Here is a 21,222-nt window from a genome sequence, read left to right as displayed (position 1 = left end):
CAGGAAGTCTGGTTTTGTCAACAGTTTCATCAGCAAATGTCTCCTGATACAGTTGAACTTGGGAAATGGAAATACAAATAAGGGCTAATTTGTGTGGTGACAGCCTCCTCAGCTGCAGATATGCTGCCAAGAGGACTGCGTGTTTTGTGGGGTGTAAGGTCATTCTAACGACTGTTGTGTGAATAGCGCCTGATAGCTGGGGTTTTCCTTAAAGAAGCCGAATGACTGTGCCTCCCTGCGCGAGGGTTTTTCTCCAGTAGCCGCTTCCACTTCGACGCTTTCACGTGAGAGTCTCAGCCCAGGGGATGAAGCTTTCGTCCTTGCCCAGCATGGACACTTGTCTTTCACCACAGAGTCGGGCGTGGGAGGAAGTTTAGTTTGGATAGCCACGTAAACACCTTTCCCTGTGGCCTGCGACGGTCCGCACCGTTTATGTGTGAACTGGCCGTACCTGCGCCTCCCAGACGGGGCTGCCAGGGAGGAGGGCCCAGGAGACCCCGTCCAGACCCCGGCCCGCACGCTGCAGAGGTCTTCTCTCAGACACGTGGTGGGCTCCGTGTCACAGGTAAGGGGTCGGGGTCTAGACGGCAGCAGAGTGTCTCTCTCTTCCCACTCCCTGGTGTGCTAACCTCCCTGTACAGTGTTTTTGTTCAAGCTGCTGCAGGGGACGGGGTGTTTTTCCTCCAGACTCTATTTTGCCGCAAGGAAGAGCTGCAGTCCTTTTTCTTACTGAAGCCCCCGATTCTGTGTCTGATGTTGCTGACGCTGTGCCTGCTTTCTTGCCTGTGTGCAACTTCCCAATCCCAGCACACGTGCTCACTTCTCAAGGATGAGGCGGGCACCATGCCTGCGGGCGGCCCACCCTCAGGGAAGAATCACGGGAAAGGGGCGCAGGATGACGGTTCAGTGGGTCACCCGTTCTCCAGGTCGCCCGCTGGGGTCTCTTCCGAGTGCACCTTCCTTTCTCTCTTAAAGCTTTTTAATAAACGTCCACTCCAGCTCTGAAAAAAAAAAAAAAAGTTTTAAAAACAGGTGAATGGAAGGTGGGCGTGGTTTGAAACACCCCTTTGGTTTCACCAAAGAAGCAAGACCGTCCCCCTGTGAAAGTGACAGTGACCTGGTATTGAACGCCGGCGTGGCCGGAGCTGTGAGCTTCACGGTCGTAGATGAGCGGAAGAACTTGATCGCGGCTGCAGACGCCGACTTTTCCCTTCTTCTCCCCCTCCTCTTCTTATTGTAAGATACGCAAATCAAGAGCTGCCTGCAGCTTTAGTGGGACTGCGCGGTGGAGAAGGGAACTGCCACTGCCGCTGGTCCCAGCTCCTCACTTTTCTCTAGAGCCGTGTGCTGGGCGCGCAGCTCTGAATAATGCGGATGGCTTTGCTTGTGGGTGGACTTTGGACGGAGTTTGTGTTTTGCCGTTTTTTTGTGTGTTTTTCTTTTCTGGCTGGCTGCACTTGGCACCGACCTGTTGCCTGTAGCTCTGGATGGTTAACGTGGGTGGTGTACGTGCCCCAAAGCCAGGTCTGTGGTCAGGGGACATGCTGCCCAGCCCTTGTGGGGAGAGTGCTCTGCTGTGACGACGTCTATGGGCAAGACCTGCATTTCACACGCTGCCAAGGCACTGCAGCTTGTTCCTGGCTCAGCCGGCCTGGCCGCTGCCTCTTGAACCAGAGAGCAGGGTGAGGGTGGCCCAGCGAGCCGAGACTCAGGAGGCCCAGCCGGCCTGGCCGCTGCCTCTTGAACCAGAGAGCAGGGTGAGGGTGGCCCAGCGAGCCGAGACTCAGGAGGCTCAGCCGGCCTGGCCGCTGCCTCTTGAACCAGAGAGCAGGGTGAGGGTGGCCCAGCGAGCCGAGACTCAGGAGGCTCAGCCGGCCTGGCCGCTGCCTCTTGAACCAGAGAGCAGGGTGAGGGTGGCCCAGCGAGCCGAGACTCAGGAGGCTCAGCCGGCCTGGCCGCTGCCTCTTGAACCAGAGAGCAGGGTGAGGGTGGCCCAGCGAGCCGAGACTCAGGAGGCTCAGCCGGCCTGGCCGCTGCCTCTTGAACCAGAGAGCAGGATGAGGGTGGCCCAGCGAGCCGAGACTCAGGAGGCCCAGCCGGCCTGGCCGCTGCCTCTTGAACCAGAGAGCAGGGTGAGGGTGGCCCAGCGAGCCGAGACTCAGGAGGCCCAGCCGGCCTGGCCGCTGCCTCTTGAACCAGAGAGCAGGGTGAGGGTGGCCCAGCGAGCCGAGACTCAGGAGGCTCAGCCGGCCTGGCCGCTGCCTCTTGAACCAGAGAGCAGGGTGAGGGTGGCCCAGCGAGCCGAGACTCAGGAGGCTCAGCCGGCCTGGCCGCTGCCTCTTGAACCAGAGAGCAGGGTGAGGGTGGCCCAGCGAGCCGAGACTCAGGAGGCTCAGCCGGCCTGGCCGCTGCCTCTTGAACCAGAGAGCAGGGTGAGGGTGGCCCAGCGAGCCGAGACTCAGGAGGCTCAGCCGGCCTGGCCGCTGCCTCTTGAACCAGAGAGCAGGGTGAGGGTGGCCCAGCGAGCCGAGACTCAGGAGGCCCAGCCGGCCTGGCCGCTGCCTCTTGAACCAGAGAGCAGGGTGAGGGTGGCCCAGCGAGCCGAGACTCAGGAGGCCCAGCCGGCCTGGCCGCTGCCTCTTGAACCAGAGAGCAGGGTGAGGGTGGCCCAGCGAGCCGAGACTCAGGAGGCTCAGCCGGCCTGGCCGCTGCCTCTTGAACCAGAGAGCAGGGTGAGGGTGGCCCAGCGAGCCGAGACTCAGGAGGCTCAGCCGGCCTGGCCGCTGCCTCTTGAACCAGAGAGCAGGGTGAGGGTGGCCCAGCGAGCCGAGACTCAGGAGGCTCAGCCGGCCTGGCCGCTGCCTCTTGAACCAGAGAGCAGGGTGAGGGTGGCCCAGCGAGCCGAGACTCAGGAGGCTCAGCCGGCCTGGCCGCTGCCTCTTGAACCAGAGAGCAGGGTGAGGGTGGCCCAGCGAGCCGAGACTCAGGAGGCCCAGCCGGCCTGGCCGCTGCCTCTTGAACCAGAGAGCAGGGTGAGGGTGGCCCAGCGAGCCGAGACTCAGGAGGCCCAGCCGGCCTGGCCGCTGCCTCTTGAACCAGAGAGCAGGGTGAGGGTGGCCCAGCGAGCCGAGACTCAGGAGGCTCAGCCGGCCTGGCCGCTGCCTCTTGAACCAGAGAGCAGGGTGAGGGTGGCCCAGCGAGCCGAGACTCAGGAGGCTCAGCCGGCCTGGCCGCTGCCTCTTGAACCAGAGAGCAGGGTGAGGGTGGCCCAGCGAGCCGAGACTCAGGAGGCTCAGCCGGCCTGGCCGCTGCCTCTTGAACCAGAGAGCAGGGTGAGGGTGGCCCAGCGAGCCGAGACTCAGGAGCGAGGCTCGTTTTCTGGAGGCCGAGCAGGGCTTCATGCCATGTCCGTGACACGTACCTCCTTGCTTGTGATTGCCTGGGGCAGCTGACATCTCCCTGGGCCTGCGGCCGGCCCCTCATTGCAGAGAGCTGCGGGCTGCGTGGATACCGAGCTGGGAGTTCAGGCTGCCGTGGCCGTGCTGAGTGGGCCCTCTGAGGAGGCATGCCGTGGGCAGAGCCCGGTGCTGGGACATGGGACGGTCCACCCTGCAAGGAACCTGGGCTGCTGCATGAAGGCCGATCCCGGCGAGAATCAGACAGGAGGCTGAAGGTGCAGAGCTCTAGAAGTTGTCCAGGAACAGCTGGGGAAGGGGTGGGAGCAGGAAGGAAGGGGCTCTGTGTAAGGAGCCGCTCGCTGTGTCGTGTTCAGAGGCTCAGTTGGCAGATGCTCGCATTCTACAGAGCCAGCCCCTGGTCCGACGCCTCACACGCCTGCTCTGAGAGTAGCTGGGCCCCTTCTGGGACTCCCAGTAGCTGACTTCTGGCGGTAAGTTTCAGGTGGAGTCCACCCCAGTACCTGGGCTCAGCAGCACACCAGCTTCCGGGGCCCTTTTGTTCCTGGGCTCAGCAGCACACCAGCTTCCAGGGCCTTTGTTCTGTGCTCCTTTGGCTTTTTAACCCTTGTTCCCAGGCTCCGTCCTCCACCCACCAGACAATGGCAGAATTCAGACAGACCAACCGCAGCAGCTGACGTTTCCCAGCAACACAGCCTGGGCGTGTGCGAGAGCAGAGTCCGCAGGAGTGTGTGCACGTACACGCCTGCCCTCGTGGCGCACGTGTCACCTCAGGGGCCACCATGACACTGGGAGCCTGTGACAGGGCCGCCCGGGCCTGTGTTCCCTGAAACGGGCTGTGTCCTTCTGAGTGGACCGTGAGCCTCCCTGACGGGCTGTGCCTGCGGTGGAAGGGCCTTTGCAGACCCCGCCTAGGCCAGGAGCAGGGGGCGCATGGGGCCTCTGTGGTCCTCCCCCGTCTCTGCCCCTCAGCCGTTCCCGGGGGACTTGCTGATGGATGTAGACGCAGCTGTCCTTTCGGGGTGTCGTCTGTGCCTGTGGGCGAGATGGGTAAAGTGCTCAGAAAGGGTTTTTTTTTTTTTTTTTTTTTTTTTTTTACCACAAGAAGCCCCTGTGGAGGCCGGGAGGCAGGGAGGCAGAGGGGACAGTGAGGGGCTCCGGCGGGGGACATTTCACAGACGGCCCCTCCCGCAGCCCCCACTTTGTTTCTGCTGGAGCTGGGTCAGCTCACCACCTGCCAGAGAACCAGGAAGGCAGGGGCTGGTCACATCTGGAGCAAAGGCCTCCAGCCGTGGCTTCTTGAGGGTGCACGGCCCAAGCTCCCCAGCTGACGCCGCTTGGCGAGATGGAGGCTTTTCCTCCCCAGGCTCAGACAGAATCTCCTGCCGCGGAGATGGGCCACGCACCTCGGAGCTCAGACTGTCCCGGGTCTGTGCAGCCTGCGTGTGGCCTGCACCCACAGCTGTGGCTTTGCCTGCCTCTGGTGTCCACTGTCTCCCAGAGAATTGCTCAGCAGCTGGACGTGAAGAGCGAGAGCGGCCTGAACGCGGCACCCAGCCTCTGTTGGCTCCTGTGGGCTGGCAGCAGCTTCAGGAGGCCTGAGAAGAGGCCCAGTGCCAGCAAACGAGACATGGGACTCCACTGGGGACTCATACGGGGCAGGGTGCAGTGGTGGCCGGCTGGACAGGAGAACCCACCTGCTTGAAAAAGGCATGTGGCGTGTGTAGCATTTCCACTCAGCACCCTCCACCTGGCAACCTTCATGTAACCCAGAACACAGGCTCTCCCTCCCATTTGGCCTGCGGTGCACAGAACGGGGACGGGGGCTCAGATGTTCTTCTTAAATGAGAAGTGGATTATCCAGTTGTCCATACCCAGGTTCCATAGCTCAGATCGGAACTCCGAACCCACCCTCAGGTGCGTCTGCCGCACGGCGTCACTCAGGGTTTGCCACTGCCGAGTCGCCGCCGTCAGGTGCGTCTGCCACACCGTGGCCTGAATGATGTACCCTTGTCTTCTGGAGTTCTGAGCAGATCACCCAGTGAGAAGTGTCTGCGAACAGCACACAGCCGCCTAGTGAGACGTGTCTGCGAACAGCACACAGCAAATGAGACAACAGCTTGTGTCCTCACGTGGCCACATCTGTGCACAGGTCAGACGGCAACGCCCAGGCAACCTGACCCAGCCCTGGCAACCAAGCTCTGCAGGAGGCAGAGCTGGCATCTCCACTTTCTGAGGGAGTCCAGAGTGATTCAGTCAATTCAGCTTTAATGTTGACTAACGTTCTTTTCCTCCATTTTTAATTTAAAAGCACATCCAAAGACACTCCAGGTAATGAGTTTCCCACCGTGGAGAAGAAAATTAAAGCTTGAGTTACCAGGCAGTGAGTGAGAAGAGAAAATTTTAATTAGAAGCTTTACAATAAATGTTGGAGGATGGCGTCTAGGATTCCAGATGGCGGAAACCCTTCCGCTCTTAGGAAATGTTTTGTGGCTGCTAATGAAGTGTGTGTGGAGTGTTGGGCTGGCGTCCCTGTGGTCCACCAGCACGGGGCGGCTGTTAGCCAACACTGTCCAATGGTGGCCTGTGCTTCAGAGGGACAGAATTGGTCTGCAGAGACCAGTGAGGCTCTGGAAGGGAAGGCCAGCTGCAGGAACACAACAGCGAGGCTCTGGAAGGGGAGGCCGGCTGCAGGAACGCGACAGCGAGGCTCTGGAAGGGGAGGCCGGCTGCAGGAACGCGACAGCGAGGCTCTGGAAGGGGAGGCCGGCTGCAGGAACGCGACAGCGAGGCTCTGGAAGGGGAGGCCGGCTGCAGGAACGCGACAGCGAGGCTCTGGAAGGGGAGGCCGGCTGCAGGAACGCGACAGCGAGGCTCTGGAAGGGGAGGCCGGCTGCAGGAACGCGACAGCGAGGCTCTGGAAGGGGAGGCCGGCTGCAGGAACGCGACAGCGAGGCTCTGGAAGGGGAGGCCGGCTGCAGGAACGCGACAGCGAGGCTCTGGAAGGGGAGGCCGGCTGCAGGAACGCGACAGCGAGGCTCTGGAAGGGGAGGCCGGCTGCAGGAACGCGACAGCGAGGCTCTGGAAGGGGAGGCCGGCTGCAGGAACGCGACAGCGAGGCTCTGGAAGGGGAGGCCGGCTGCAGGAACGCGACAGCGAGGCTCTGGAAGGGGAGGCCGGCTGCAGGAACACAGCCCGGTGCTTGAGTGGCTACTGTGGTCTCAACGGCAGCTTTACTGAGATGTAATTTACATAGCAGAAAAATCCACTCTTCCGAAGTGTGTACCTCGATGATTTTTAGTCACAGACTTGTGCAGCCATCGCCACAATCTAATTCTAGAACATTTTCTTCACCCCCAGGGAAATCCCATTGCCGGTCAGCAGTGGCTGCCCGTCCCCCACTCACCCCAGCCCTGGCAGCTGCTTCCCAGCCTTCTGTCCTGTGGACCTGTCTGCCCTGCACGTTTCACGTTGGCGGACGCACTCAGTGGACATTGGGCTCGTGTCTGCTTTATCTCACCAAGCGTGGCAGCTCCTCTCGTGTCTGCTTTATCTCACCAAGTGTGGCGTCTCCACTCGTGTCTGCTTTATCTCACTGAGCGTGGCAGCTCCACTTGTCTGCTTTATCTCACCGAGCGTGGCAGCTCCACTCGTGTCTGCTTTATCTCACCGAGCGTGGCAGCTCCACTCGTGTCTGCTTTATCTCACCGAGTGTGGCGTCTCCACTCGTGTCTGCTTTATCTCACTGAGCGTGGCATCTCCACTCGTGTCTGCTTTATCTCACCGAGCATGGCAGCTCCACTCGTCTGCTTTATCTCACCGAGCGTGGCATCTCCACTCGTCTGCTTTATCTCACCGAGCGTGGCATCTCCACTCGTGTCTGCTTTATCTCACCGAGCGTGGCAGCTCCATTCGTGTCTGCTTTATCTCACCGAGCGTGGCAGCTCCATTCGTGTCTGCTTTATCTCACCGAGCGTGGCAGCTCCACTCGTGTCTGCTTTATCTCACCAAGTATGGCGTCTCCACTCATGTCTGCTTCATCTCCCTGACCGTGACTTTGTCTCCCTGACTGTGGCGTTTCCAGGTCCTCCGTGCTGTGGTGTGGTCCGCGCTTTATTCGTTTTTATGGCAGAGTAATATTCTGCTATTGGATAGACTGATTTTGTTTCTCCATCTATTGGCTCATGGACATCTGGGCTGTTTCCATGTGTTGATTCTTGTGGACAGTGCTGCTGTGGACATTCACAGACAAATGCTTGCTTGGATGCATGTTTCCAGTTCTTTGAGGTTGATCCACGGGCATGGAGTGGATAACGTTTGTCCTGTGCGTTTGCTGTGCACCCACCCCACTTGCTGTGTGCATCCTGCCCCCACGGAGCCTCTTGGGGGTGACTTGCACAGTCCTGTCTCTTCCCTCTGCACACTCCAGTGTGGGCTTCCTAGGAAGCATTGTTGCCCGTCTCGGGAAATTGGACGTTGAGGCAGCACTTTTATCTCCCAGGGTATTCCATTCTTGTTGACTGACCCCATAAAATCCTTCACGACACTTTTTTCCTTCTGGTAGAGCACCCTGTCTAGGATCCCTGTTGTGTCAAATTGTTACATGTCTTTCCTCTTTCTGAGTTTGGGACGGTTGCTCTTCCTTTGTCTTTTGTCACATGGACATTTTTGATGCATCCTGGTTCCCCGTCCTCCCTTCCTATTTATCTCACATTCCCTCCTGATGAGACTCAGGCTGTGTGTTCCTAGATCACAGCACACAAGACGCACCCTTCTCAGGGTGTAGCATCTGGACCGGCCTCCTTGTCAGTGCTGCCCATGTGATCACCCAGCGAGGGGCTGTCCTGTCTCCACTGTGTGGTGACCTTTCCCCGAGCACTAATGAGCCATCCGTGGGGGACAGGTAGGCTCTGAGTCCCCTGCACCTCACTGCCCCCCGAGATTTGCCCTCCATTTGTGACTCTTACCTGCCCCCGTCTCCCTCTGAAAGGCGCAGAGTGATGCTTTTCGAACTACTTTACCAGCCAGCACTTTATTAGAAACGAGACTCTTCCCATTCATGCATTCTTTCATTTTATTTAAAGTATATTAGGTCTGTTTGTTGTTGGAGTGGACTTGCGGACTCCTGCTTTTCATGGTCTATCACGATTGTGTCTTCTTACTCATCTTACTGCTCACGTTGTCCCAGCTTTGGTGAGGACACCATGTCCTTTGGGTGTCACCCGACGTGCTCTTGGAGGCTTTCTGGCCTCAACCAGAACCACCTGTCCCAGGCTCATCTTGTCTGTCCCTGCCCCGGCCCAAACCAGCCATTTCTCCCGGAGTCCTGGGCCCTTCTGGAGGGTGGCAGTGTTTGGGGCTAGGTCCTGTGCAGCTGGGCTGCAGAGATAGAGCTTGGAACATGTGAGCGTGTGTGAGTGTTCAAACACATGTGCACACCGTAGACACGTACAAGCACGCTCAGGATGTGTACACACAGACGTGTGCGTGTACTTGCATAGTCTGTGTGCTGCTTATTACTGTCAATGTCTGGGTTAAGCCTTGTCCTCAGCCCTGACCCGTTCCCATGGGCTCCCCTCGCCTGCCCTGTCTCCCGCCTCTGCCGGGAGAGCCCCAGCTTCAGGAGCCTCCTCACATTGCCTCATGTGCCCAGTTCACGGGGCATCCAGGATGGCTTTGGAATGGCTTCCCACCCCGCCACAGAAACACCCTCCTAAGAAGGTTTCTTTGTAGTTCTGTCCCCCACCCTGCCCCCCAAGACTGCAGGTGAGTGCGCGTGTGAGCATTAGCGAGCCCACCGCTGCCGCTTCTCACTGAGTGGGAGGTGCGGGGCCTGGGAAGGGCGGGTAAGCCGTGTCACTCTCGTGAGGTCAGGAGTTAATTGTTAAGCACAAAGAACGATGAGGTCATGTTCATTGCTAACACGGGGGTTTTTCCCATGCTTGCAGCTATGTACTTTTGAGCTCTTTATGGGGTTTAAAAAGAACTTATGTGTAGGAGAGTTGGGTTACCAGGAAACAACAGAGCAGTTAAGACGCCTTGATTTTATCTTACCGTGGGCCTGCCAAAAATAATTACATTTGCCCTGGCTCCCAGGCAAGCGCTTGAAAAGGGCGTGTGTGGCTGGGCCGGCGGCACCCACAGAGTCCCTGCCCGGCCTGCTGGTCTCTGTCCTACAGCTCCCAGCTCTGGGATCTCAGGGCCAGGGACTCCAGGGCCCAGGGTCCAAGGCTGGCTCTACCGCGTGGGGACCTCAGTGTTGCACCTGCCCTTACCGCAGCCCCGTGGCTTGGCTGCTGGGTGCCTGTCACTCCTGTGACTGGCCTCAGAGCAGTGCCGCCGCCAGCTTCACAGGTCAAGTGTCTGTTTCCAGCGGCTAGATGGCGGCGTGTCAGCTCTGTCTGCCCAGAGCCTTGGGCAAGTCCCCAGAAGAGACCTGGTGGAGAGGAGCGGCGTAGTGGGGCGGCTGACGCTTCCACGCACTCACAGCGGTGTCTGGTGCGGGCAGGATGGAAGACGCGTCTGCGGCAGGGAGGGAAGGACGCCACAGTCAGCACTGTTCCCTGTGGTGGGTTGACGTGGAGGAATGAGTTGAGTCCCGTCCCTGATTGATGCCTGGGGCTGTGTTCAGATGCAGTTCCCACCCAGATCACCTTAGGGGAGCCCTCCCCGCTGCCGCTGCTGCCATCCCTGCACTTCCCGCACAGCAGGCTTCCGAGGAGGATGGGCTGGTGACCTTGGGTGACCCGTCGATGCCCGTGGCCCCCAGCTCTGTATGATTTCTGCATGGCGTGCTTTTGCCAGTTAGACGCCAGGGATTGCCGAGTGCTACAGAGCGGGCAGGACCGTGGGCTTCGAGCCAGGAGAACGTGGCTGAATTCCTGGCTGTGTCACCCACCACTTAAGGCTTCGAGCAGTGACGGACCCTTCTAGCGCCTCCTTGGTGTGGTGGGGACAGCACTCACCCCACGGGGCTGCTGTGAGGGGCGGGGACCAGACCACGTTCTGTGTGGGCCTCCCCACGTCAGCTCGTCAGAACTGGAAGTCGGAAATGCTGGGTCTCTAGTCTGCGTATTTTAAAGCGTCTGCCCTTGCCCCTGTTGAAGCTGTGTGAAGGGGACTGTGTGTGGGGAATGCCTGGTGGTAGAGCACCCACCCTGCCTGCTTTCTGGGACTTGGATGGTTTTTCCCCATTGGCAACACTGAGGTCAAAAGGGGGGCTTCATTGAAGGATGCATCTTGTAAAGAGAGTGCCCGGGTGTCGGGGAGGGGGGTTTGGGGGCTGCTGCGTGACTGTCCTGGGTATTGTTGTAAAGACAGCGCTCAGGTGTGGGGGAGGTTTTGGGGGGCTGCTGCCTGGCTGTCCTGGGCATTGAGTGAGGACATCCCTGGGGAGGAGGGCAAGTCTCGTCCCTGGGGCCTGGAAGGAGCTCCAGAGCATGGCTGTCAGTGTGATGGCTGTGTCCTTTTAGCTGGGGTGACTTGCAGGGCAGGCTCTGGAGGGGCAGAGGGAGGGGTGCGCCGGGCCTGAGTCGTGGCTCGAGCCACGCACGGCGTTCTGCAGGACTGTGCCACACGTGAGCCTGGCTTCTGGCTTGGCCACCCCACAGCAGTCTCCACTTCCACGAGACCTGTTAGTGTGTGGGAGCCGCCCTGTTCCCAGGCTTCCCGGTGGGCCATTTATGAGGAAAGCAATCCTGATAGAAGTGGGCACAGAGGCCGCTCCTGCAGGCCACGGTCTGGGCAGCGCTCTCTTCCTGAGGAGCCTGGCACCACGGTGCTGGGGTCATGAAGAATACAGGCCCCACCTGCCTGAGAGACCCAGGCTTCCCACACCCACCGACACACAGCTTAATGTCCCACAGACGGGAGGAGAGAGTTTCCTGGGCTCATGTGTGGTTGAGTTATGTCCCACAAATGGGAGGAGAGAGGTTTTACTGGTCTCACTGTGGTTGTGTTATGTCCCACAAACAGGAGGAGAGAGAGTTTCCTGGGCTCATGTGTGGTTATGTTATGTCCCATGGATGAGAGGAGAGAGTTTCCTGGACTCACTGTGGTTGTGTTATGTCCCACAGACAGGAGGAGAGAGTTTCCTGGACTCAATATGGCTGCGTTCAGTCTTCATTGTACCGCACCCATTCACCACCTGCTCTTTTGCAGATGTTTTCTTTAATTGGCCTTTTCCTTTCAATATGTTTGCATATCAAACTTTATGTTATCACAAATAAAAAACAGTATCACAGCTTTAAACAGAACAGAACTGCAAACACAGGAAAAGTGAGGGGGTAGTGCAGGTGGCTAGTTTCCTTCACCCACACGTCCCGACTCCCAGCATGGGTTTCTGTGAAGACGGAGAAGCAGGCGCTGGTTCAGGTGCACCTTGGTAACATCAGGGACAGCTGCTGCCAGGTGGGTGAGGCGGGAAGGAGGGGAGTAGCGCCAGGATCCAGCCCCGGCGATGGGAGTAGGAGCAGGAACCTTCCCAGCCGGCTGCTCCAGGAGCGCCTGGGTGCTACAGAGCTCTTGGGCCTTGCACGCGGCCGAGAGCCTTCTAGAAAGGCAGCTTAGGTCGCACAGGCTGCTGGACAAGGCTAAGTCCTGCCTCCTACATTCATGGGAAGCTCGTCGTGGCACCCAAGCATGACACAAGAGTGCCCCCACGGCATTTTGGACAGCCTGGAAATGCCAGGTTAGGTCTGGCTGGCCGGACTCAGAGGCTGGCCTTGTGAGAGTTTTCGGGATGGCAGGGGAGGGCTGTGTTTTCTGTGAGCGGGGGGGGATTCTCCCGAGAGCCCCATGCCCACCCCACGTCCCACCCCACTTGGCAGACCCCCAAGACAGAGCCTCTGGAAGGATCCGCACATGACTGTTTTATTGACAAAGGCTGAACATCACCAGCCTCGTCAGCTTTTCTTACATTTTATGGGAAGGTTTTTACATCATCACCGCAGTTGTCCCCAGCTGTTACTTCTGGAGAAACAAATTCGTCAGCCACACTGGAGTATTTCATTGTCCTGGCACCTGACTAACCCACACGGCAGCTCGCACAGTCCCAGTCCACGTGAGTGCAATTGCCATGATGAGGTCAACAAGCAGTGACTGAACCACCTCAGAGCAGACGGCGGGCACTCCGCAGAGGGGCCCTCCTGCCGCCACGGGCTGGCACTCCACAGAGGGGCCTTCCTGCTGCTCCGGGCCGAGCACTGGTGCCCCTCGTGGGCCTGGCGAGGCCGCACAGCGCCATTGCTGCCATCTTGGAAGATGGAGGACGCTCAGGCGTGCACCAGAGCAGCGTGTTTTCCTTTTCCTCTTTAACTCGGCGGTGTGCTAGCTAGCTCAGACCGTGGGCACAGAGGACACACCGCGATGTCCAGCTCAGACCCACCAGCACCTTGTGTCTCCAGCATCAGTTCCCCCATGGTGGCAGATTTGCTTTAGGGTTCCCGTGTAACTGAGGCGCTTCACCCACGTGGCCTCTCCGTGTGGCTTTCCTGGTCGGCAGTGTCAGAAATGTTTCCTGTGGCGGCAGGCAGGGTTGGCGGGGAGGAGCTGGGCAACAGGTTGGTCACCACTGGCCTTTGGACCCTGCGGGGAGAGCGCTTTGGGATTGTAGCAATTCTGTGTGAGGAGTGCAAGGTGACCCGTCGTGAGGTTTCCTTAGCAGCCCCAGGGTGACCAGGCAAGTGTGACCCTCGCGAGGCCCCGAGGAGCCGGAAGCCACATCTGACCGCAGTTTAGAGACATGACATGGCCGTGCCTTGTGTCCACCCAGGTGCGTGCAGCTCCCAAGTCACACTCTGGCTGTGCCTCTGCGGCCAAGGCTGTCTACACGGCACTGCTGAACCTCACGTCCGACTGCTCGGTGCTGTCCGGAATGACGGCCTTCAGGGCAGCATGACAGAAGCGGTTCAGGGCCGGCAAATTTGTTTTCTGCTCAATGTACAGCCTCAGCTTGTCCCTGAAGGTCTCCCCGAGAAAGCTGTAGATGAGGGGGTTTAGGCAGCTGTTGGAGAACGCGGCGAGGTTGACAATGTGGCCCGTGAGGGGGTGGGCATGGCGGAAAGACTGCTTGCAGGGAGCGGCCCCAGGCTGCGTCCGCTGCAGGAGGTGCACGCTGATGAAGACGTTCTCCGGCAGCCAGCAGACGAAGAAGACCAGTACCACCGCGAGGATCATGCGGAGCGCCTTCTGCCGCCGGGGCCGCAGCCCACGGTGCCGGTGCGCCCTGACCAGCACCCGGATGATGAGGGAGTAGCACAGGCCAATGATGGCGAAGGGCACGATGAAGCCCAGCGTGACCTCGAGCCACTGCACCTCCCGGACGTCCGCGAAGCAGAAGCAGGCCTCGTCGGTGTGCTGCAGGTGCACGGCGGTGAAGGGCACCAGCGTGGCCGACACGGATGCCATCCAGATGAGGCCGCAGCTCAGCCGGGCGTGGTGCTTGGTGCGGAACAGGCTGCAGCGCATGGCCCTGGCCAGGGCGATGTAGCGGTCGAAGCTCATCCAGGTGAGGAAGAAGACGCTGCTGTACATGTTGACCTGCAGGAAGAGCGACATGAAGGTGCACAGGACGGCGATGTCGTAGTACCGCTCGTGCAGGTTGAACACCTCGATGAGGGAGTCGGCCACCAGGATGAGGTCCGCCACCGCCAGGTTGATGAAGTACAGGTCGGGGATGGTCATCTTCTCGCGGAAGCTGATGTTCACCACCAGGATCAGGATGTTGCCCACAAAGCCGATGGGGAAGAGGAAGATGGTGTAGAGGCACGAGAGGAACAGGCCAATCACGTACTGCTGGTGCTCCGAGAGCTCGCCCGTCCCATTGGCCAGGGCGGTGCCCAGGAGCGGGTGGGACAGGTTGAGCCCAGGGGAGGTGGTGTTGGGGGCCGCAGGCTGCGCGGTGCCCGGGTACATCTCCAGGCCCACGCCCCGGGCTTGGGAAGTCACATCCATGTCTCTGCACCGTGTGGCTTTCAAGATTTGCCAAAAGCCTCCCAGAGCTCTGTTTTAAACAGTGAATCCATCTTTAGAAAGAAGCCTGATTCTCCTTGAAGTGAGCCCGGCATTTGTCAGACAGGAAACTCCCCAGGAGGAGCACCTGCAAAGAGTGGAAGAACAGATGCTCCGCACACCAGCATGGCGCATCCGTGGAGGCGAGGGCCCTCCGCGTGCTCGTCCGGCGGGCGTCCCTGCGGGTGTCGGCCACCGTGCACAGTCCTGCGTGGAGCCGCTCACTCTCTGGGTACCTGGAGAAGCAACAGGAGAGGATGAAGCCTCATCGAGTGGCCCCAGCTTTGGGACAAGGCCCGGTGCCCCTGGCCGGGTGTCTGTAGAGTCTGGGTGTGTCAGGAGCACTGGGGAGGGCCAGAACCTCAGCTTTATGAGCTCAGGAGGTGGCTGTGGTTGAGCTGAGGTGGAAGAGTCGCCTGTGGGAAGTACACGGCCTTCTTTCCTGCAGGTCCCATGGCCGCTCAGCTGCAGCTGGAGGCTGGACGTCAGTCACCCCCACAGGCAGGGGTGTTCTTTCCCTTTATAGCCACAGAGCAGGCCCAGGAAGCAACGGGGGTGTGGGCATGGCTGCCCCAGGACAACGGCGTTTGTGAGGAGAAGGGAAAATGCATTTCAGCAGCTGATGGAGAAGTAAGATAGGAAGGGAAAGCCAGTGTTTCTGAGAGAGAGAGTGGGTCCAGAAAGCTGGACATCGGAGCAGAATCTTCTTTTACAATAAAACAGAAGTTCAGCGGTTTCCTCATGCTAGTTCTGTGTTCTAGGTACCAAAAATGAAACTTATTTTCGTAATATAGAGTGAAAGGGGTCATTGTTTTGGGAAATAATATTTAAGTTTTTATTTCGTGTTTTAACAAATTATTGTAAAACCTAGTATGTTTTTGCAATGCTGTTTGTAACCTAGGAAGAAACTCCAGGGAGAGAGTCCCTCCCAAACTTATCCTCTGCAGGGAGGGAGAAGTGGCTGTCCGCCCACGGCGGTGCCCTGGCTCTGCCGCCAGTGGGGAGGGTCCCGTCACCCGCCCTGTGTCACCCCGGCTCTGCCGCCAGTGGGGAGGGTCTCGTCACCCGCCCCGTGTCACCCCGGCTCTGCCGCCAGTGGGGAGGGTCCCGTCACCCGCCCCGTGTCACCCCGGCTCTGCCGCCAGTGGGGAGGGTCCCGTCACCCGCCCCGTGTCACCCCGGCTTTGCCGCCAGTGGGGAGGGTCCTGTCACCCGCCCCGTGTCACCCTGGCTCTGCCGCCAGTGGGGAGGGTCTCGTCACCCGCCCCGTGTCACCCCGGCTCTGCCGCCAGTGGGGAGGGTCCTGTCACCCGCCCTGTGTCACCCTGGCTCTGCCGCCAGTGGGGAGGGTCCCGTCACCCGCCCCGTGTCACCCCGGCTTTGCCGCCAGTGGGGAGGGTCTCGTCACCCGCCCCGTGTCACCCCGGCTTTGCCGCCAGTGGGGAGGGTCCTGTCACCCGCCCCGTGTCACCCCGGCTCTGCCGCCAGTGGAGAGGGTCCCGTCACCCGCCCCGTGTCACCCCGGCTTTGCCGCCAGTGGGGAGGGTCTCGTCACCCGCCCCGTGTCACCCCGGCTCTGCCGCCAGTGGGGAGGGTCCCGTCACCCGCCCCGTGTCACCCCGGCTCTGCCGCCAGTGGGGAGGGTCCCGTCACCCGCCCCGTGTCACCCCGGCTCTGCCGCCAGTGGGGAGGGTCCCGTCACCTGCCCCGTGTCACCCCGGCTTTGCTGCCAGTGGGGAGGGTCCCGTCACCCGCCCCGTGTCACCCCGGCTCTGCCGCCAGTGGGGAGGGTCCCGTCACCCGCCCCGTGTCACCCCGGCTTTGCTGCCAGTGGGGAGGGTCTCGTCACCCGCCCCGTGTCACCCCGGCTCTGCCGCCAGTGGGGAGGGTCCCGTCACCCGCCCCGTGTCACCCCGGCTTTGCTGCCAGTGGGGAGGGTCCCGTCACCCGCCCCGTGTCACCCCAGCTCTGCCGCCAGTGGGGAGGGTCCCGTCACCCGCCCCGTGTCACTGTGCTCCTGGAAGTTCTCTATGCAGCGGGCCATGGGGGTCTCAGCCTGCAGACACTGGCAGTCTCTGGGGACGTGGGGGCTCTCACAGGGGGGTGCTGGTGGGGCCAGGGCTGCCGCTCAGCTCCCTACAGTGCCTAGGACAGGTGCCCAAGCCCAGCAGAGAATTACCTGGCCCAGATGGTGCTGGTGCCCTGGAGTAAACTAACACTTCACAATGGGTTTGAGTTGTTTTTCCTTTGGGAATTTTCATTTTACCCTTTGAAATCATTAGGAGTTATTGTTTTGAATTTTTTTTTTTTTTGTCACCCAGGTTGGAGTGCAGTGGCACAATCTCGGCTCACTGCAACTGCCGCCTCCCGGGTTAGAATGATTCTCCTGTCTCAGCCTCCCAAGTATCTGGGATTATAGGTGTGCACCACCATACCTGGCTAATGTTTTATATTTTTAGTAGAGATGGGGTTTCACCATGTTGCCCAGGCTTGTCTCGAACTTCTGACCTGTAGTGATCTGCCCGCCTTGGCCTCCCACAGTGCTGGGATTACAGGTGTGAGCCACCGCGCCGGGCCAGGGGTTATTGTTTTGAAGTGCTACAAAACCAGACTAGAGATTATTGACCTATCGCTTGAAAATACTTACTTTAAAAAAAAAAAGGCTGGCCTATAATCCCAGCACTTCAGGAGGATGAGGTGGGAGGATTGCTCAAGTTCAGGAGTTCGAGACCAGCCTGGGTAACATGGGGAAACCCTGTCTCTACTAAAAAAAGACAAAAAAAGTAGCTGGGCATAGTGGTGTGCGCCTGTAGTCCCAGCTACTCGGGAGGCTGAGGCAGGAGGATCGCCTGAGCCTGGCAGGTAGAGGCTGCAGTGAGCCGAGATCACACCACTGCACTTGAGCCTGAGCCGAGATCACACCACTGCACTCAAGCCTGAGCAGCTGCAGTGAGGCCCCATCTCAAAAAAAGGCGGGTGGGGAAGACAAGATGAATCACTGCCTCTGTGTCAGTTATTCTAAAAGTACTCAATAACCTTCACTTGGCTGGGGCTGGTGAATTTGATTTTGGTTATTTTGCACTCTTGATTCATCTTTAGTAGATAATACCATTGAGCAGCATAAATGCCCTGCTCTCAGCCTCTGTTGGGAAGGTTGAAAGACTCCGCATTTCGCCTCTGTATTTAATTTCTTAAAAACGGCACAGAGGACTTGTTTTGCTCTTTAAATGTAGACATTTTGGAATGTATTAGACCGCAGCGTGGCAGGAAGTTTAAAGGTGGGCAGAACCCTTAACTTAACGTTTATTTTCTTTCCTAATTTTGTTAAATGAACTCCAAGGGAAAAATAGTTGAAAAACGAGTCATTCATTTCTTTCCCATGTAAATTGAGTCTTTTGATCCTTGGCAGACACCGAGAAGATACGGGACCTGGTGTCTGATGTGTCCTAGTGTCTGATGTGGTCCTGGGCGACTGGCCCCACGTCCTCACTGGAGGGGGCATGGAGTTATAAACAGCGCATTACCCCATTTCAGATTTCCTCTGCTTGTCGTAGAGAAATGTACTTTAGTCAGCTGTATTAAGTCTGCATCTGTCAAAAGGCGTGTGGCCCTCCCAGGACTTCAGGGTTGGTGACAGTGACTGGGGCGCGGCAGGGCAGAGCGGGCACCCTCATTTTCTTGAAGTGAGACACGTTCTTGCTGGGACAGAACGTGACGGAATACTGGGTCCTACTTTCAGAACGTGTTAGAAAGGCTGTCCAGGCAAAGCCCCTGCTGCAGTCACGCTGAGACCACCGGAGCTCCATGGGAGAGGGGTCTGTAAAGCCCTCTGCTATTGAGGTCACACTGAGACCACTGGAGCTCCGTGGGAGAGGGGTCTGTAAGGCCCCCTGCTGCGGTCACGCCGAGACCACTGGAGCTCTGTGGGAGAGGGTTCTGTGCCTTGAGTTTGGGAAGCTGGGTGCTGTTCTCAGCGGGGGGTGAGGTGTCTGTGCGTGTCTGCGTCCAGCTGTTCCCATAAAAGCACAGCGGCCTGGGTGGCACCACCCACCCGCTCCCCTAGTCAGTGGTATGGCACCGCCAGGCCGAGGCTGAGTCCTACCTGGGTTGCAGCCCCTTCTGTGCTCCTGGAAGCCTCCTCGGTCAGGCCCATCAGGCTGGAGGTGCACTTGGAACCCGCTGCAGGAGGTGTACCTCCGCTGGACCTGCCGAATGCCTGAGCAGGGCTGGAGAGAGGAAGAGACCCGCCCTGGGAGCCCGTGAGGGAAGGTTCCCGGCTGGCTGGCGGGTGCGTCCTCCGTCTGAGCCAGTGAGTCTGCCCCTTGGCACAGGGCTTTATAGGCCCCCTCCACCCGCTCCTCTCTCTGGCCGGGCTCTGGGCGGCCTCCTCAGAAGGCTAGAGTTAACCATTTTTTTGCTGGCCCTTTTTCTCCCACACTTTGGCAATCAGCTCAGTTCTGCTAGACTTGTTTTTATGGAAGTTTCTGGTTTAACTGCTTTTCTTCACTCACAGATACAAACCTTTCTTTAAGTTTGAAGGCATCATACTAGGGGTTGTGTATCCTTTAGGCAATAACCTGTCATCCTGGGTTGAAGCATGCAATATTCTTGTTTTTGCAACTGACCTGCGTTAAACACTAAATTTCATAATTAACTTAGTAGCATGTATATGATACATAAAGAATTTAACAGGAATTTCACAGACATTTGCAGAGAGAAGTGTAATCCCAAGAAATAGGCATTTCTGACAAGTAACTTAGGAATCTGAGTACTGGTTGAGCATCTGGAAATCTGAAATCCAGAGTGCCCCACAGTCTCACACTGTTGGAGCGTCGTGACACAAGTGGAAAATTCCACACCTGACCTCATGTGGTGGGCTGCAGTCCAGGCACAGTTCAAAGTTTGTTTTATGCATGAAATTATTGAAAGTGTTTTTATAAAGTTGCCTTCAGGCAGTGTGTATAAGGTGTGTATGAAACACAAACGAATTTTGTATTTAGCTTTCTCATTCTGTACCTGCAGATATTCCAAAATCTGCAAAAATCTGAACTCCTAAACTCTTCCGGTCCCAAGCATTCAGACCAGGGACCCTCAGCTGGTAGTTTTCTCTGAGTGTTAGCCGTGCCTCAGGTCCCGCCTCCCGCGCTCGCTGCAGAAGCGTCGGAACTTACCTGCCGTCCGGATGTTGGTAGCCTCTTCCCCACCAGGGCCGAGGCCTCCCCTGCTCGTGGTTGCAGATTTCACAGCCTCGTGCAGGCGGGGAATAAACCCCCCTCCCCGGACTCTCGGGGCCAATGAACTGCCTCATGCGGGGCGGCCACCTCCGAGTGCGCCACCTACTGGCCATTCGAATTTCACCCGCCGCTTCGGGAACCGACGGCCGCCCCATGAGGGCAGAGCGAGGCCCCCCACCCCCGCGTGGGCCGTCCAGGCCGAAGGGGTCCTCAGGCACCGCCAGCCCCGGCTCTCCAGGCGGAGGGGTGGGTCTTCCTGAGAAGGGAACTTCAGCGAATCTCACTCCTACTTCTAGGTGTCCTTTTCCCTCTGTAATGTTTTGAAGTGGTGAGATTGAATGCTGAGTGGTACTTTGTCCACTGAGTATGAGTAATGCGGGGGCTGCAGCCTGAGGCGTGGTTCAGAAGCCTGCATGGGCTCCCCCCTCTCCCCCTCCCTTGCCCTGGGAGAGCTGGTGCAGGCAGAGGAGTGGGGTGCTGGGCCTCCAGGTGCACTCGGCCCCTCGGGACCTGCTGGGGCTCAAGGCATCTGTGCAATAGCAATTTAAAGTTTTTCAGATGTGTATTTTAGGAAATATACACACATTTCCTAAACAGAATGCTGTGTTAATTTTTTAATGGAAAAATACTAACGTGGAGTTTTCTTCCAGCAGTAGAAAGTTGACAACTCTAATATGTACCTTTTTGTATTTGGATGATAAAAAGCTGATATGCTCTTAGACATTTTTTTGACCAGCTATGAAGTCGAGGTGATTTCAGCATTAAAAATACCCGAGACACCATTTTGAAAGATGTGAGTCATGAGAAAGTACAGAAAAAAATAAGTAAAATAAAAATCCAAACCTCGAAATAGCCGAGACATGTCACTTAAAAATAGCTGCGCCCTGCTAGTGCAAACCCATGGCTTCTGGTCTCTCTGTCCATCCCAGCGGCTGAGGAAGAGCTCAGCTCCCAAGCTCTCCATTCACGTGCCCTGGGTTTCCTGGGGAGCCTGCCCTGGACGGGCGAGTGGCTGAGACTCCTAGATTTCCTGCTTGCAGCATAGAGTCAGCGGATCGGGGCATCTGGGTCATCAGCCGGATCGGGGCATCTGGGTCTTGGAGCCCAGCCTTCTCCTGTAAGAACTGGGCGGGTAAGTAACTTGTACCGTACAACTACTGATGTAAGAGACAGGGCCCAGACTGCAGGAACTTCAGTCCCCAAGACCTACTTAATACTTGCATGTGTGACGGGATGGGAGGAATCTCGTGGACTATTTGTAAGGCATAGAGACCTTTCGCCAATTTTTAAATCTTTTTTTTTTTTTTTTTTTTTTTTGAGACAGGATTTTGCTCTGTTGCCCAGGCCAGTGTGCAGTGGCCTGATCTCAGCTCACTGCAGCCTCCACTTCCCAGGCTCAAGCCATCCTCCCACCCTGGAAGCTGAGTAGCTGGGACTGCAGATGCGAGCCACTAACGTTTTTTTTTTTATTTTTTTTATAGAGAAAAGGTCTCACTGTATTGCCGAGGCTGGTCTTGAACTCCCGGGCTCAAGAGATCCTCCTGTCTCAGCCTCCTTCAATG

General features: G+C 58.0%; 2 protein-coding genes across 8 annotated transcripts in view; one reads left to right on the top strand and one right to left on the bottom strand.

Annotated features, from left to right (window-relative positions):
• The window catches only part of C6H7orf50 (chromosome 6 C7orf50 homolog), a 137,120-nt gene that overhangs the window by 34,927 nt on the left and 80,971 nt on the right, over positions 1-21,222 (top strand). The window lies entirely within an intron of this gene.
• GPER1 (G protein-coupled estrogen receptor 1) lies at positions 12,270-19,786 on the bottom strand. Of its 3 annotated transcripts, XM_054494353.2 has the most exons (3): positions 19,598-19,786; positions 18,529-19,063; positions 12,368-14,662 (listed from the first exon to the last, which is right to left on the bottom strand). In XM_054494353.2, exon 3 carries the CDS (start codon positions 14,367-14,369, stop codon positions 13,242-13,244), a length of 1,128 nt encoding a protein of 375 aa, XP_054350328.1. In that variant the 5' UTR covers positions 14,370-14,662; positions 18,529-19,063; positions 19,598-19,786; the 3' UTR covers positions 12,368-13,241. The 3 variants fall into 3 exon arrangements, with proteins under 3 accessions (XP_054350331.1, XP_054350328.1, XP_054350330.1); XM_054494356.1 differs by lacking the exon at positions 18,529-19,063 and having other exon boundaries at positions 12,270-14,662; positions 19,598-19,756; XM_054494355.2 differs by having other exon boundaries at positions 18,529-19,627.

The sequence above is a fragment of the Pongo pygmaeus genome, chromosome 6 (assembly GCF_028885625.2).
Source record: "Pongo pygmaeus isolate AG05252 chromosome 6, NHGRI_mPonPyg2-v2.0_pri, whole genome shotgun sequence".
Classification (NCBI taxonomy): Eukaryota; Metazoa; Chordata; class Mammalia; order Primates; family Hominidae; genus Pongo; species Pongo pygmaeus.
This window is presented reverse-complemented; position numbering and strand designations above follow the sequence as displayed.

Coding starts and splice junctions, on each gene's coding strand:
- GPER1 (XM_054494353.2), bottom strand. CDS start 14,369: ATGGATGTGACTTCCCAAGCCCGGGGCGTGGGCCTGGAGATGTACCCG.